The sequence below is a fragment of the Lacerta agilis genome, chromosome 8 (genome assembly GCF_009819535.1).
Source record: "Lacerta agilis isolate rLacAgi1 chromosome 8, rLacAgi1.pri, whole genome shotgun sequence".
Classification (NCBI taxonomy): domain Eukaryota; kingdom Metazoa; phylum Chordata; class Lepidosauria; order Squamata; family Lacertidae; genus Lacerta; species Lacerta agilis.
The window spans coordinates 34,920,193-34,938,197 of record NC_046319.1 but is presented as its reverse complement, the minus strand read 5'-3'; the positions used below and the strand labels follow the sequence as shown (position 1 = coordinate 34,938,197).

The following is an 18,005-nucleotide window of genomic DNA, read 5'->3' as shown; positions in this document are numbered from 1 at the left end:
TTGAAATAGGTTGGAGGAGTTAAGTGAGTTTAACCTGGAGATTAAGAGCCAAATATCTGAGGGGCTGTCACATAGCGTGGTGTAGTGGTTAAGAGCAGTAGACTCATAACCTGGTGAACTGGGTTTGCTTCCTCCGCTCCTCCACATGCAGCTTACTGGATGATCTTAGGTGATCTTGAAGTCTCTCAGCCCCACTCACCTCACAGAGTGTTTGTTGGGGGGGGGGGGAGATCGTTAGCCGCTTTGAGACTCCTTAGGGTAGTGATAAAGTGGGATATTAAATCCAGACTCTTCTTCTTCTTCTTCTTCTTCTTCTTCTTCTTCTTCTTCTTCTTCGATTGTAGAGCAAGATCCCTTATCCCTTATGTACCCCGTAGATCCCTGTGGACCGTAGGACCAGTTCTTCTGCAAGTTCCAAAGATCTCAGAAGCCACAGTAACTCGGAGCAGGGCTTTTAGTGTGACTGTCCCTGTTCTGTGGAACAGCATTCCCTGCCAAGATATGACAGGTCCCCACAATCTGCACTTTCTGGAAACATTTGAAGACATTTTTATTCTGATAGGCTTTCCGAGCTAGATGGATTGGGTATATAACACGAGAGTCTGCTTTGAATGGCTTTAGTTTTCTTTTAAATGTACCTCTTTGTGTTTTTAACTGCTCTTTTGCTGTTTTTTGTGTATATCGCCTTGAGATGATTGTGTAGAAGGCGCTATAACAGCACCAACACCTTAACCTGTGGGTTTAAATGGCAAGAAAAAGGATTTAAACTAAACATATGGGAGAACCCTTTGATGGTGGAACAGGCCGGATTAGAAAGAGGTGGACTCTCCTTTGTCAGAGGTTGTATATTATGTATTTCATAAATTTATACACTATTTGATTGTAAAAAAAAAAACACTAAAACCCTCAAAGCGGTTTACAGAGAGAATAAAACAATAAAATTGTTTAAAGCTCTTTAAACCTTTGAGGGATGTTGCAGTAGCAGGTTCCCACATTGCCCTGGAGTTGGCCCCCTTTCATCTGTTTGATTGAATGCCCTAAGCATAATTTCCTCTAAAATATTAGATGGTATGTTATAGTTAAAGATGTTCATTAGCTGAGGTGGTACAGCCAGCTTGTGGGGCTCTACCACTGCAGTTTTCACATTAGGAGTAGTTTCTTGTAAGTGAGGTTCTTCAGGTTCATGCACATATATCCACGTGATTTCTCTTCCTCCCAGGGCTGCTCCCACATGACTGTGAGGCTGAATAACACCTCTGCCCACACATTTCAGCCCTACATAATGTTAAGGAACGCTTGAGCCCCATAGCTCCCAAGCAGACAGTGCTCTTTAAAGTCATTAATCTCGGTAGTAAAACAGTTGCAGGGGTGTTAAGCTTGAATATAAGCCCCTGCGCTTCTGTTAAGAGGAAGTCGGCTTCAGTGTCCCCTTGTATGCTACTATACCTCTCAGAAGTTCTTCGCATCCACTCGGGGCCAAGTGGGGGTGGAGGGTTGGATGGATAACCTTAAGCTGACCTTTGCCCATCTGGGGCCATGTCCTAGCAAGCGATGTCTTGCATCCGTCGGCTTCAGCTGGGCTGCCGATTCTGACAGACGTGTAAACAGATGCAAGCGTTGTTGCTAATGACAGGTGATTATAAGTGGCGTGGGTGCCAAAGTAATTAAACCGCTCTTTGACAGGAACATTTGGCGGTGTGGTATTTCAGCATTAGAAAAATTGTTACAACACATTTTCCCCCCTGCTAGGCTGTAAGGCCTGATACCATTAATTATGATCCTTGGGCTGTGGTGGTAGTGGCTTGTTGAGATTTCTCTAGCTTTGATCGGGAGACACTTGTGGAAGCAGAGCTAAGGGTGGAAATATTGGTAGATGCAGATTATTTTTGTGCACCAAACTGCAGTTTTTCCTACTCTAAGGAAGAGGAGCCTTTTCCAGTCAATGGGCCACATTTCTTCATGTGGAAACCTTTGGGGGCCACATGCCATTGGTTGGCAGGGCCAGAGGCAAAAAGTAGACAGACAAGGGGTGTCACTCTTACCTCTGCACAGTGTGCTACATTCCAGCCATGCAAAAGCCAGTCTGCCATCTTGATTCAAAACCGTGTCTGTATCAAAACGTCAATGAAGAGTTCCCACCTCTACATCAAAAAAACCCCTTCATGTTGAGTTTGTGGCAATATCCCAAGAGGTGGCTAAACCTGTGCCCGAAAATGGGTGAAGTTAATAGTGGTGCACTTTGTCTCATATCTTATTTAGCCATGTATTTATCCCACTAGAATTTTGTTTAAAAGGTATATGAGGGTTTAAACTCTTTGTGACAAAGCTTTACATTATTTTAAATGGTTGTTTGTCTTTCATTTGGTTAGATGCCCGCAAATCATCCATTAAAAAGCTAGGATGAAAGTCCTAGAGAATAGGTTCTTTTATGTTAGATATGTAAAACTAGAGTGGTTTGTCTGCTGGTGCCTTTAGAGCTTTCGCATTTTCGTTTTTGTATTTTTTAAAAAAGAAAACCTCTGCCATTTACGAGGTTCTAAATACTTTGGCGGCTAATCAGAGCACCAGCAAGTTAAAAAGAGAGAAGTCAAACATCGGCAATCTTGAAAAGAGCTTCCATTGTCTTCTACCTCTGGTGCCAGGGGAATCTTTTGCAATGCTCCTCTCAGTGTAACATGTCACGAAACATTTCTCAGTAATGACCGACACTGAATATGAGTTGACAGGACCTCTGACTGGGCAGAATGGGTTCAATTACCAGAGATGTGGGGTTACCTGAGATTTTTTTTTTTTAAGGACCAATTGCACTTGATTCTGACCTCTTAACTCACAGGATTTGTGGCAGTGACAACAAATAGGCTGATTAAGTGCTGCTTCCAACCCTTTACTTTTTTTCCCTAGCATGGTAAATATTTTTAGCTTCTTCCACGTCTATGTTTCCCCCCTTTAAACCCAAGTGTAATATATTTATTTATTAAATGAAGTGTAATAGTACAAATGCAGTGAATGGTGTCTGGTGCCCATTGGGATGGATAGAGCAGAAAGCAGGGAGACCAAACAGTATGTGGAGCCAGACCCAATGATAGGCAGAACCAGCTAGGTGACATCAACAGCATGCCTTTAAAGCACTATGATATCACTTTAGACAGTCTTGGCTTCCTCCTAAGAACCCTGGAATTGTAGTTTCTTAAGGGTATTGGGAATTGTTAGGAGACCCCTATTCCCCTCCCAGAGCCACAATTCCCAGAGTTCCCTGCCAAAACCACTCTGGGAATTGTAGCTCTGGGAAAGGAACAATTCTAGCCTGTGCCCATGTGCCCTGCTGACTTCTACAAGGGCAACACTCACGCTTAAGGGGAGGAGGAGGCAGTGCCAACCCCTGAACTGTTCATAAATAGGAAGGCAGGCAGGTGGGGGCTGACTGAGGTTGGTGGGGGCCCTAATGGACCAACCTCTGCTGAGCACTGATCCCCACTGCCCTCGTCAATGTCATCTCTTCCCAGCACGAAGCCTGGCTCAAGAGCTGTCATTCTATCTTGGAAAAATATCTGGGACATAGTGTCCCGAAATCAATATAAGACAAGTGATTGGTCTCTTAACCTCACCTTTCTTCTTCTTGTAGCGGTTACATTGCTCCCGTTCACCTGTAGCCAACCTGACGCCAGAGTAAATGAAAGGACCTGCCATCAAAAGTATCTTCTCTCTCCCTTTCCCCGCTTTTCTTACTTGGGACTGAGCAGAGTTTTACACTTGTTCCTAGTCTGCTGCCTTCAGCTCCCAGATAGAATTATAGCAAAACTGCCTAATTAAACTGTCGCTGTCTGCCTGCACTCGAGTGCCTTTACAAAGTCATTTAACTGACTGACATTCCAAACTATTAAAGCCGGTTGCGGCGTGTCTCCATTGCTGTGGATAAAAATGAATGAAAATTTGTTAATGTGCGCTGACATTTGATCCTGGATGTTGAACTAATGCAGCACCACCTGAACTCATCTCTTCCCTCCCTCCCTCCCTCCCCTCCTTCCCACCCACCCACCACCTTCATTCTAATCGCTTCCTATGTTTGTTATTTCCTATAATAAATTGGAGGAAATTGCAACAGGTATTAACATTTTTCGGTTTGATTTATGAGTGCCTGTTGAACACAGTATCCATCTTACGCTTCTTTTGAGATTGTACTTCTGTGCATGATTAGACCCGTGATGGAATATTTCTCTCCTTCCCCCATTCCAAATATACAGTAAGAGCATGATACATTTCCTTCATGGAGGATGAATAGAGCTACTACTATGACTTCTGAACCAGGGACAGGGATCCTGTGGTCCTTCAGATGTATTTGGGCATGTGTGACACTGCCCCACCAACTCTGTCTGTCCTCAGCTGGTCCCCATCTACCTACCTTCTTACTTACAACCAGCCTCCTCCTTTTTAGTCCTCTTAGTGTTGCCCTTCTAGAATTCAGCAGGGAGGAAGATGGGGACAAAACCAGAATTTGGTTCCTCTGCCTATCATTGGTTCTACCTCCACTAGCCACTTGTGCTGGCAAATCCTACTTTTCTCCCCCCTGATATCTGCTCTACCAGTCACAGTGGTAACTTCCTTCACAAGAAGCTTTGCTTTACTTTCTTGATAAACTGAAATTCACTTTAATGGAATTATGCTCTCTGGTCACATCTCTACTTTTTATATATATATAATGAAAATGTAAGCTAAGATCCTGAGGGCTAAGGATCAAGTCAGGAAGTCAAAACACACCAAGAGCTAGGAAGGGCAGATTTGCCCAAGCAAACTACCACCCACAATAGCAGAGACTACCCCGTGGCCAGCGTGGGTGGGCAGAGTCACTCCAGTACCTAGAAACCCTTCATTGCAAGAATGGAGAACTTGTGGCCCTCATGGTGTCGTTGGGCTCCAGCTCCCATCATCCCCGACAGTGGCAGCTGGGGCTGATAGGAGTTGGAGTCCAACAACATTTATAGGTCCACTGGTTCCCCATCTTTGCTTTTCTGCTTAGGACAGCAGCATGTTTCAGTCTACAGTCCTGGGTGACTCCCCAGATGGTGCCTCCAACAGCATTGAGTTCCTTTGTAAATCAAGAAAATCACACACACACACACACACACACACATACGCACACACACACACACACACACACACACTAGGCTGTGTGTGGAATAAACACCCTTTTCTCTTTTTTCTTGGACCATCTCCCTGTCCATTGCAGCCAATGACAAGAAGTAATTGGGAAAGCCCGCATCTGTTTTGCAAGCAGAATATCCCAGGTTCAGTCCTGCAACATCTCTAGATAGGGCTGGGGGTTTGTGTGTCCACCTGAAACCCTGGAAAGCCACTGTCAGTGCAGGCAGTGCTGAGAAAGCTGGACCAATGGTCCGACTCAGTATAAGGCTGCTTCCTGTGTCCCTAAGTTCTGGTATTTTAAAAATTAAAATTCCCCATCCAAAGTGCTATTTATCAGACCCAAACCATTTGCATGGTGTCACATTTGTCTATGTCCAAAAGGCATGTCTCACAGCAAATGCTGTTGTGTCTTGCATAACAGGAGCTCCGAGATTCTAGAAGACAATGAAAGAACCTGAAGGCCCTCTTATTGCAGACAATCCACAGGCAGGGACTGGTGTCCTTCTGCCACACTACTCACATTTTTCCTCCTTCCAATTCCTCACTTTCTCGCTAGGCACGTAAAAGCCAAGCAGCAACTCCACTAGGGGTGCCACATCTGATGTCCAGCCCAGGAGGAAACATTTCCTTGCCAACGCAATGCGGGAACAATATCCTGCCAAAATCCACAGGGGAAATAGTTCACTTTCCTGTGTGTTGGCTCCAACAATAACACATCCGAACTAAATGCAGAATTAGCTTCCTGTATTTGATTCCGCCATCCCCAAGTCCAAGAAACCTGGAGTTCTCCAGAGAAGGCAAACAGTAGAACAACTGACATTTTAAAATCCCCCCTCCTGCAGAAAAGATATGTACTCATTCCTGAGCAGATAAACTGGTCCCACCTTGCGCTATTGTCATTTCATCTTTTGAGGAGACTCATGAAACTCCGGCTGGAGCTTGAGTCCAACTTCCATTAACAGCACAAATTTTCAGTGTGATATTTATATATTGGGTTGATTAATTTATGAATAGCCTTTCACATGCATCTGAATGTGATTTACTAAAGTACTATAAAACAGGTAGAGGTTAGTTTTTAAAATGGTACAAAAACATAAAGATAAGATTTAAAACTATAATCATCATCAGCAGCAACAGCAGCCATGGCTCCCCCCTAAGAATTATGGGAGCTGTATCTTCATAGAATTGGAAGGGACCATGAGGGTCATCTAGTCCAACCCCCTGCAATGCAGGAATCTTTAGCTCAATGTGGGGCTCGAACCCATGACCCTCAGATTAAGACTCTCATGCTCTACCAACTGAGCCATCCCTGCAGTAGTTTGTAAAGGGTGCTGAGAGTTGTTAGGAGACCACTCTTCCCCTTGTTGTTGTTGTTGTTCAGAGTCGTTTAGTCGTGTCCGACTCTTCGTGACCCCATGGACCAGAGCACGCCAGGCACCCCTATCCTCCACTGCCTCCTGCATGCCAGTCGCTTCGAGAACACTGTCCAAACATCTTATCGTCTGTCGTCCCCTTCTCCTTGTGCCCTCCATCTTTCCCAACATCAGTGTCTTTTCCAGGGAGTCTTCTCTTCTCATGAGGTGGCCAAAGTACTGGAGCCTCAACTTCAGGATCTGCCCTTCCAGTGAGCACTCAGGACTGATTTCTTTAAGAAACTCTTCGCCTTACAGAGCTACAATTCTGAGAGTTCCCATTGAAGAATAATTGATTCAGATGGGCAGGGTACAAATAATAAGCTGTTGTTGTTGTTGTTGTTGTTTGTTGTTAAACCACTCAGAATTTGCTTGTGTCCAAAGTAGGACTTGTTCCATTTGTGCAATAATTTCTGCTTGCACAAAGGATCCCCCCCCCAAATAAATCTGTTCTGGTGTTTCTTTCAACCACCTGGAGCAGATCTGAGGAGGACATGGAGAGAGATCATTTCTTTTTATTTAAACAATTTGTACACCGCTTAACTACAGTAGTCTCTAACCGGTTTACAAGGATGCAATACAAGAAATTACTGTAAACATCTCTGCAGCGCCACTGGCTCTGTGAATTTAGTGACAAGTAACCCTCTTTGACTTTCAGAGCTATATTTTTATTTGTTTAAAGACACTTCGTTTCACAGATCCACAAATAGTGCGACATCTAAAAAATATCAGTGGACTGTATCAAACAAAGTTCTACACAGAGTAGAATAAACTGAGGTTATTCATGTCCATTAACTTCAATGAGTCTACTCTGAGTAGGAGGAGCACTAGATACTACCCAATGCCTTTCATATAACACTTTCATAATGAGGCTAGAATTGGGGAGGACGTGTGTTGTCCTGCCTTTTAAATACATTTAGGAGCATGGCCATTGTGGAGGTTAAATAGTTGTCGAGAAAGCTCCCGAATATTAAACCTTGGCCTGGAAGCAGGTTTTTTGAAAGAATAAAGTGTTGCTCTAATCCTTTCATTATATTATTCTTTTTAAGGTCTCCCTCTCCTTTAAAAGAGAAGGGAAAGGGAAAGCTTTAAACCTTGAAGTGCCTGCATAAAGGAAGCTTCTTTTGCAAACCAGCCAGGGAAACATATGATACCATTTGCCATTGCAGAATGTGGCCTGCTGTTCTCCTGTAATTATAATGGCCGAAGCAGTGTGGGGTTGGTTAGCCTTCCTTAACAATCATTAATCTACCGAGTCTTCGTAACAGCGGCCCATCTTGAAGAACAGCAGTCCTTGGCGCAAGAGGCCTCCGTAGCGAGCGAGGGATTGCCTTCTTGACTTGCATTCTGCCACTTGCCAGTCCTGGAGGATTCTGGGAAAAAGCTTCTCCCCCAGAAAACAACAACAGCCCCCTTCTTCTTTCCTCTCACATCCTCTTGATAGCTGCCTGCCCTCTCCCTCTCCCTCCCTCCCTCCCTCCCTCTCTGGTGTGTCCCCTTCTTCCTCCTCATTGTTGAAAGTTTTATTTCTGTGTGACTGGGAGCCTGTTTAGCAGACCATATTGCCAGCGAAGGTACGTCGTTTGTTGCATGGTTCTGGCAAGGCTGGGCAGTCAGCTGGGATGTAATTAAGACTCGGAGAACAGGCTGTCTTCGCCACAGGAAGGGCATGTTAGATGTTGCAGGGATTTGGGGCTGTCAGTTTGGCCGGAGCTGAAGACGGAGAGCTAGGGACAAGCGCTCTCTTCCCTTTCATTTATAATCCCTTTATGTACAGTATATGCACTTGGCAAAGTTTACATCTAACCTATTGGCTCTCGCCGGCGGGCCAAAGAAGAAGAAGAAGAGTTTGGATTTGATATCCCGCTTTTTACTACCCGAAGGAGTCTCAAAGCGGCTAACATTCTCCTTTCCCTTCCTCCCCCACAACAAACACTCTGTGAGGTGAGTGGGGCTGAGAGACTTCAGAGAAGTGTGACTAGCCCAAGGTCACCCAGCAGCTGCATGTGGAGGAGTGCAGACACGAACCCGGTTCCCCAGATTACGAGTCTGCCGCTCTTAACCACTACACCAAAGAGGCCAGATTAGCATATGTTACATGTATATTTTAGTAATATTTTAAAAGCGAGCACACATTTCCAAAGTGAATTATGCATGTATGACAGAAGCAGGGTTGTGTTGCACTGGGTGTCAAATCCCACATCTTTTTGTCAAGACTATGGGTTTTACATTAAGAAGGCAGAGAGACTAAACGAAGTAAAACAGTTTTAATTTTTAACAGTTTTGGTCCAGCCCAAGGACTGGCTTTCTGACAGTTTTAACTGACATTTGAATAATTGGATTAATTTAGAAAAGGGTGCAAATCATATCTTGATGGGTGCGTATGCGCCGCCTTACTTTATAATCTGTGTATATAAAATTAGCGATGGGGGTGGACAATTTAATAATTTAGGGTTAGCGCAGCATTCTAAACAAAATGCCATGGATAGAGCACTGTAAACTACATTAGAGATGGGTGAAGGACTTGAGCATAGGAAATTCCTTTACACAGAGTCAGACCATTGGTCCACCTGACTCAGTCCCCTTTGACTGACAGCAGCTCTCTAGGATTTCACACTGGGTTCTCTCTCAGCCCTACCTGGAGATGCTGGGGATTGTACCTGGACCCTCCATCATGCTGACCAGATTCTCTGCCCCTGAGCAAAGACTGAGAGCCACTGTGGTGCCTGAGCCTATGAAGCTTGGATCTGTATCTCCCAGCTCAGCCATGGGCCCATTAGGTAGCTTCTTGAATACAGAAGATCTGTTCAGCGTCCTCTAACCTTAACCTCATGAAGTTGAGAGCATGAGTCTGAATGATGTGTGTTGCAAAACACATTGAACATTTACTTTCTCAAACCTTCATCTATTTTTTAATTTAAAAAAACAACACTTTAGAAAGAGTTTTTCTGTAGCTCTGCTTTGCAGGCAGAAGGTCCAAGGTTCAATGCACAGCATCTTCAGGAAAGACAAGGAATGTTCCTTGCCTGACACCCTGAAGAGCTGCTGTCGGCCAATGTTGACAGTACTAAGGTAGATGGACCAATAGTCTAACTTGGTATAAGGCAGCTTTCTGTGTTTTCTTGTGTGCATTTGGGGTTTCTTTATCCATTGTTTATGAATTACGCAACCTTGCATTATGATTCCAGTTAGCACAAGAAAACCAACCTTGAGAGTCGTGTGTATTAAATGTACACATGGCTTTAACATGTTCAAGGATTACCAAGTACAAAATTGGAATGTAAATGACGTATAAAATGGATGGTCATGTATGAATAACAGAAAACAAGGGAACCATTGGGAGGAAGTGGAGGGAAGTCAGGGGACTCTTGTAGCCCCAGGTTATGGAGTAAATGTGGATTTTATATATAATTATTTTAAGGTTTTGATGTATGGTTTTTCTTTTTAATACGATGCTTTGTTATTGTAAAAAAATAATAAAAATATTATTTAAAAAAAGTATTACCCATTTGACTGGATGCTGTGGATTTGCACACAAACCCTCTCCATAAACGTTTGTAGACAAATACTTAATGGGCAGGTGCCTGCATGCATCTGGGCATCCACCAATGTGGACCTTCATCAATGCCCTCCCCAACTTTCTGCATTGTCAGCCCCTTCCTCCACTGACAGGTATCATCCTGGTATGCCAAAAGTTTCAGGCTTTAATGAAATGGCACTCATTGACCACTTCTTGAAGAGCAGAAAAAACATTGCTGAAATGGACTGTGATCTGTTCTGTTCAAGCTTTCTTGTATCTAGACGTACAATCTTTTGGGAATTCTCAAAGCCTTTTAAAACTATGGGCTTTTTCTTCTTCTTAGGGCAGTCAAAGCAAGTCCCAGGAGTGATGTTGCCATCTGTCCTTTTATATTAAAAGACTCTTCTATGTTATATACCTGATGTTCTTTTTCCCCAGGATAAATTTGGCTAATTAAAATAAAGCCTTTGTCCTTTGTCTTGGACTAAAGGTTCTTTCAGACTGAGAGCCACTGTGGTGCCTGAGCCTATGAAGCTTGGATCTGTATCTCCCAGCTCAGCCATGGGCCCATTAGGTAGCTTCTTGAATACAGAAGATCTGTTCAGCGTCCTCTAACCTTAACCTCATGAAGTTGAGAGCATGAGTCTGAATGATGTGTGTTGCAAAACACATTGAACATTTACTTTCTCAAACCTTCATCTATTTTTTAATTTAAAAAAACAACACTTTAGAAAGAGTTTTTCTGTAGCTCTGCTTTGCAGGCAGAAGGTCCAAGGTTCAATGCACAGCATCTTCAGGAAAGACAAGGAATGTTCCTTGCCTGACACCCTGAAGAGCTGCTGTCGGCCAATGTTGACAGTACTAAGGTAGATGGACCAATAGTCTAACTTGGTATAAGGCAGCTTTCTGTGTTTTCTTGTGTGCATTTGGGGTTTCTTTATCCATTGTTTATGAATTACGCAACCTTGCATTATGATTCCAGTTAGCACAAGAAAACCAACCTTGAGAGTCGTGTGTATTAAATGTACACATGGCTTTAACATGTTCAAGGATTACCAAGTACAAAATTGGAATGTAAAATGACGTATAAAATGGATGGTCATGTATGAATAACAGAAAACAAGGGAACCATTGGGAGGAAGTGGAGGGAAGTCAGGGGACTCTTGTAGCCCCAGGTTATGGAGTAAATGTGGATTTTATATATAATTATTTTAAGGTTTTGATGTATGGTTTTTCTTTTTAATACGATGCTTTGTTATTGTAAAAAAATAATAAAAATATTATTTAAAAAAAAGTATTACCCATTTGACTGGATGCTGTGGATTTGCACACAAACCCTCTCCATAAACGTTTGTAGACAAATACTTAATGGGCAGGTGCCTGCATGCATCTGGGCATCCACCAATGTGGACCTTCATCAATGCCCTCCCCAACTTTCTGCATTGTCAGCCCCTTCCTCCACTGACAGGTATCATCCTGGTATGCCAAAAGTTTCAGGCTTTAATGAAATGGCACTCATTGACCACTTCTTGAAGAGCAGAAAAAACATTGCTGAAATGGACTGTGATCTGTTCTGTTCAAGCTTTCTTGTATCTAGACGTACAATCTTTTGGGAATTCTCAAAGCCTTTTAAAACTATGGGCTTTTTCTTCTTCTTAGGGCAGTCAAAGCAAGTCCCAGGAGTGATGTTGCCATCTGTCCTTTTTATATTAAAAGACTCTTCTATGTTATATACCTGATGTTCTTTTTCCCCAGGATAAATTTGGCTAATTAAAATAAAGCCTTTGTCCTTTGTCTTGGACTAAAGGTTCTTTCAGTCTCAACAATATATCTTTTGGGATCTAGATCGATCCTCTGCACTATATATTCAGAGAGACAGAGACTTGCACAATTTTAGGGATAAATTATTCTGGTTCTTTGAATGGATTTGCTGGACACAGGAAACTTTGTACATTGTGGCTTCATGTGCAACAACAACCACCACCACATCAACCCTTCAGTTTAAGATTAAATGCTCTTATAAATATCATTCATGCTCCAAAATTCATGGGAAATTTCAGTTAAACCTCTCATCTTAATTCTTCCACACAGTGTAAGTATTAAATACTTTGTGCAGTCCTCCATTTTGGGATCCATGCACTGAGTCTTTGCTAGCAGAGTAGGGACCCTGAGGTCGATTGTAGAGCTCAGGCAGGCTCATAAATGTGCAAGTGGCCCTTTAGGTGCTCTCAAACCATTTAGGCATTTGAAGGCCAATATCAGCACTGTAAATTGGAGCAGGAGACAACTAGGCAGTCAGTATCAGTGGGGTAGAATGAGTGCAATATGCTCTGGTGGCTTAGCTCCTATGAATCTCCTTGCTGATGCACTCCGTACCAGCTGAAGTTTCCATACAGTTAAAAAAAAGTAAAGAAAAGGCAGCTCCACATTACAGTAATGTAGTCAGGATGTAACCAGAACAAGCATCACTGAGGTAGTCGTGGACACCAATGCTATCTGCAGCTCTGCATATTGCACACTTACCAAATTGTATACTTGTCTCTTCTGGGGGTGTGTAGCCCCCTCCAGAAACCAGTTGTCTCCCTCCATCCAGATCAGCGGAATTCTCCCATCAGGATTATGTTTCAGCTTATTTACCCTCCTGCACCCCAAAATCCCTCCACATGCATGCTCAGAACCTTCACTATCCCTAGGGGAGATGGTTTTTGGTGCTCATAATCCTGATGCCTGTTAGAAGCACTGTGTAGTGGGTGGGTGGGGTCAGTGATAAAAAAGGTATTTTCCCCGCCTTTTCTGTTAGTGGTGTTGCCTTGCCCATCCCACTGTGGCCGTGAAGGTGTGTCAGGCCTGAGCAATGAACGTTGCTTATTTGTTTCATCACAATATTTATATACCGCCAGATCATAAGATACCAAGGCAGTTTGTACCAATATAGACAGCAGAACACCTTATAAACAATAAGAATAATTAAAATGGCATAATTTCAGTGATAGAACGAAGCAGCAGCTTCAACTCACCTGAGCAAATGTGATCCATTCCACCGGTCCTTCCTTTGAAGTGAACCGGGAGCACGTGAGGATCAAAGCAGGTGACCTCTTCATATCCAAAGCTTAAACTTCTTTTGTTGTTGTTAGAAAAGGAGGGGTTGTTCATACAGATGAAGCCACTTGTCCCGTATGAGCACATTCCCTAATTGTGCAAAAATAGCCAAGCTCGCTTAAGGGTAAAATGTAGCCCTAGGGTAGCGGATGGATCCCTGCTGACATTATGCTGCAAGCTCATTTTCAAAGGCGATGGCTACCTGGCACTTCTGAGTGCTCTGGGTTTGTCACTGACATTTTCTACTCATGTACTGAATGGTGATAACTGGATTATTTTAAATGTCACTCTGAGGCTTCTTGGGAGTTGTGAGTTCGGAGTTTTAATATAGTGTTGTTATTTAGTGTAGATGCCAGTCCAAGCCAGCATGATGAAATAAGCCTCCTCAAGCTGCATACACATGCGACAGTGCTTTCCTTTCTTAAAAATCTACTCTCGCTGTTGTTTCTGTCACCCAGTAAGCAGAGCAGAGAGTCAAGTCTCGATACTTAAAGAAAAACCACCACCCCCAGATCTCTTTCCGCAGTAGCTGTTTGTGCCAGCCTTGAAGTGCCACGTTATTTTAATGCTCCCATCCTGTCAGTATTGATTAAACAGCATGAGGTGTTGTTTCAGTTTAATAGGGGAGGACACATCTTTAAATTTAGGTCATTAACATTTGCGAAAGCTTTAATTGTTCGACGTAATGATTTTATGCAGGTAGAGATCCAATGGCTTCAATTAATTTATAGTCAAAATGTCCAGGGCTCCCCCCCACGCACCACAAGGCTATTCTCATAAAACTTTTCATGGTCCCAGAAGGAATTATGTTTGCCACCCATACTTCCTTATATATCTTCTCTCTGCGCCCTCCCCCCCATCCCGACCCTGCACATTATTTCTTCCGAATCAGATTGCAAAAGTATTATTGGAAAAGTCATCATTTTAAAATGTAACCGCAAGATTCAGCAGAGAGGGACCACAGCTCAATAGCAAAGCACAGGATTTGCATGCAGAAGGATTCACATCCAATCTGCAGAATCTCCAGTTTAAAGGAGCAGAGAAGAGGCAATAAAAATACCTGCATGAGACCCTGCATAAGTCGACAGTGCTGTGAGTCTGACCAGCAGTTTCCAGTGTCAATCATCATAGAACTCAAAGCTAAAACCCTGTGGATCAGGGATGGGAAACCCTGCTCAACCTAAGAGGCCACATTCCCTTCTGGCCAATCTTCTGAGGTTTACACACCAGTGGTGGCTGGGACCAAAGGCAAAAGCGAGCAGAGCAATGGATGTAAATGTTGTTGGTTTCCAACAAATGGTATTCAAAAGAAGCCATCATGGCAGGTAGCCATTGGTAGCTTTATATTCTGTGAATTTGTCTATTCTTAAAGCCATCCAAGTTGGTGGCCATCACTGCCCTCCATGAAGAAATCCTTTCTTTTATCTGTCCTGAATCTTAACATGTTCAGCTTCATTGGATGTCCAGGAGTCCTAGTGTTATGAGAGAGGGAGGAAAACTTTTCCTTTATGCACTTTCTCTATCCCATGCATGATCTTGCCAACTTCTATCATGTCAGCTCTTAGTTGCCTTTTCTTGAAACTGAAAAGTCCCAAACACTGCAACCTTTCCTCTTGAGTGCACATAAAGCTACTTTTGTAGTGCCTATCTAGCCCTGTTCTATGACTGGTATCAGCAATTAAGGGTCTCTCAGGCAGGTTTCTTTCCTACCACTTCTATCTGAGACTTCTTCTTTTTTCTGCACTGGAGATGCCAGGGAAAGGCCTTCCCTCCTTTTGTCCTTTCCAGAGGCATCTGGCTGGCTACTGTAGAAAACAGGATGCTGGACTAGATGGACCTTTCATGTGATCCAGCAGGGCTTATGTTCTTAGTCCTAGGCAGCTGGACGCAGTTTCTGCACTGCTGTTCCATCTCCGATTCTGTATCATGAGATGGCAACTTTGCCCACTAGTGACTGAAGGAGGATCCCAGTTCTTGCAAGCAGGCTGCTGCTGCTGCTGCGGGGATAACAAAGCTGCCCAAGCCATTTACATTGTTGCAGCTACAAATTAATTATGTTGGGTACCAGGTTTGTCTGATCTTTCACATACGCAAGGCTCTGAGCGACAGTATCTATGTAGCCCAAGCAGAACATTTATGTACATAAGAGGTAGGTATTAGTAGGATATAAGTAGTAGATTAGCTTATTTGGGGGTGGGGGAAAGGACCCCCAAATGCCCCAGGGGATCAGTGCTCGGTGCTCAAGTAATGCTGACTGTTGAAGCGGGTGAGGATGAAAATGAGAGTGGGGGGGGGGGAAATGGAGCATCTGAGATCATGGAGAGAAGCACCCCACATTGCCACCTTTCCCCCCAGGTCCCACTTGTCAAACTGTTTCTTTTAATTTGGATCTTTATACTAATGCCCATAGGGTGCATGGTATTGAGTATTTCACGGCACAAGCAAATATTTCAGCCCCCCCCCCCCAATATACGCATCTTTGTTTTATATATATATATATATATATATATATATATATAACAATCAGATTGAGTAACTGAGAAAAATGCCCCCCAGGAATTCCCTGGTACAGCCATCGTAACCAAAGTATTATTTTATTTTATTTTATTTGGGGGGGGGCAGAATGTTTCCCTAATGCTCAGTGCTCATGTTGAATAGAGAAATGGCTATTCTTTTTCAAAACATCATACTAAACAGTATGGGGAAATGCAGCTGTGGTGTTTGGTCGGAATTCTTCCAGCAGTGTTCAGCTCAGAATTCTCTGCACGTGTGACCCTGGATATTATTGCTAGAGGAAATCAGCCAGCGGTACAGTCCGGGCTTAATGGAAGCTCAGTTGTTTACCCTGAGGCTGTTCTGTAGCCTTCAGGATCTCCAAGCCTAGTGTGGATAATGAGTGTCCACTTCTTTCCCCAGGATCCCGTGGATGAGGAAATCAAAACCTTTCATGCAGACGGGTGACTTGTGGCCTTGGTGGTCACATAGAGGGCTGGAAAAGTGCAGGCTTAAAAGTTGGGCTTACGTCCAGAATCTGTTACAAAGGGCACAGATTGTGGACTATGAATGCAACTGAAAGAGAGGTGAAGATCGCTCCGGAGTCCGAGACATGGGGAGTCCAAAAAAATTGTAAACATTTGGCATAATTGGAATTGTTTTAATTGGGAATTGTATAATTAATTTGGATTGTAATTTGATTGGTAATTTGAGATTTGCATTGGAAAATTAATAAATATGATTTTAAAAAAAACAACAACAACAAAGGCACAGATTGTGAAGTGTGTGTGGTAGTCAATGTGCAAAGTGCATTAACTCAGCAAGTGGGGGGGGGAACTATACTGGAGTGGAATTCCCTCCCAAGAGAGGTTAGACTGGCTCCCTCCTTGTTATCTTTGCACTGGCAGGCCAAGACCTTCCTGTTCAGACAGGCCTTTGGAAACTAGGTCCTGACAATGTTGACACCTGTGCTGCTCTCTGGGCAAAGTGTTTTCCAATTGCTGGTTCGAAATGTGTTTTGCAATTAACTCTAAACCAGTATTATATGACAGGGTGCCATTTTAAAGGGGAATATAGAAGCTGCATGTTAAAAGTAGTTATTGTGTCTTTAATTCTCACTTTTAGGGTTACTTACCCAAACCATTGAGGTATGTTACACTGAGAGGGACAGAGCATCCTGCTGCTGTTGGACTCCCCAGCTGGCCATGCTGCTGGGGGCTTTTGGGAGTTTGAGACCAACAGCATTCTGAAGGGCCACAGGCTCCCTGTCCCAGGGACAGAGTTACTGCAAGTGAAATTGTCATATGGCGCCTTTCTAGGACTCTTACGCTTATTTAATCAGCTAGTGCAACCAGTTTCACAAATGCTGTCTGAAAGAGGAGGAGACTTCACATTACTCCAGGGATGAGCAGTGTGCATCCTCTTTAAAAAGAACTATGTAAAGAAATATGGCAGTTGAAAGACTATTGATGGAGGCTCATTGTTTAGGTTTTGGAATGGAACTCATGGCTTACTGTAAATATAGTTGCTGCAAATGTGAGCCTGTCTCATGTTTTGAACCAAGCAATGCATTTAAAACAAGACTAAAACAATGCAAAAGAGGCACTTGTGGCAAAGACCCATTTATCCAGCTGGGAAGGCCTGTTGGAACCAATTGAATGAGCAACTTGCCCCAACAACAGTTGACACTGGCTGAGCCTTCAGGACCGAGAAAACAATGTACTTATTCATGCAGGACATGGTTAAACTACGGAACTCATTCCCACGGGAGGCAAAGATAGCCACCAACTTGGAGGGCTCTAAAAGAGGATTAGACAAATTCATGGATAAGTGGGCTATCAGTGGCTGCTAGCTACAATGGCTGTGCTCAGCATCCATGATCAGAGGCAGAATTGCTTCTGAATACCAGCTGCTGGAAACCACAGGAAGGGAGAGTGCTTTTATGCTCAGGTCCTGGTTGTGGGTTTCCCATAGGGATCTGGGTGACCTCTGTGAGAACAGGATGCGGGACTAGATGGGTGATGGGCCTGATCCAGCAGGCTCTTATGTTCCTCAAGCAAAAGGTTTGCATTTATATGGTAGTGAATAGGTAATAAAACAGTAATATTTTAAATAGGAATCATCTTCCTTTTTTAAAAAACAAAAAACAAATTTGTTGTTTTTTCTGATTGCAGGCTCAAGTTTCTTTGGGGCTTCTGCTAATGTGAAAAATAAGAATATTTACTGCTGAGGGACTGAGATCAGCACATAGATATTTTATGAAGGGAATAAATATTTTAAGATGCAAACACTGGAGTGTGTTGGCACTTCAAAACAGGGTCAGAGGATTTGTTCATCTTTCA

The 18,005-nt window shown here is 43.3% G+C and overlaps 1 protein-coding gene across 5 annotated transcripts in view; it reads left to right on the top strand.

Moving 5' to 3' along the window:
- The window catches only part of FTO (FTO alpha-ketoglutarate dependent dioxygenase), a 242,490-nt gene that overhangs the window by 133,588 nt on the left and 90,897 nt on the right, over positions 1 to 18,005 (top strand). For 2 of the 5 annotated variants that reach the window (XM_033156873.1, XM_033156869.1), the window contains one exon: positions 16,087 to 16,270. The exons of 2 other annotated variants lie outside the window; for them this stretch is intronic. In XM_033156873.1, the coding sequence (XP_033012764.1) occupies positions 16,087 to 16,243 (157 nt within the window). In that variant the 3' untranslated portion in view covers positions 16,244 to 16,270. Of the gene's footprint in view, positions 1 to 3,622; positions 3,986 to 16,086; positions 16,271 to 18,005 lie in introns of those variants that run through there. One more of the 5 variants, XM_033156871.1, reaches the window with a different exon arrangement.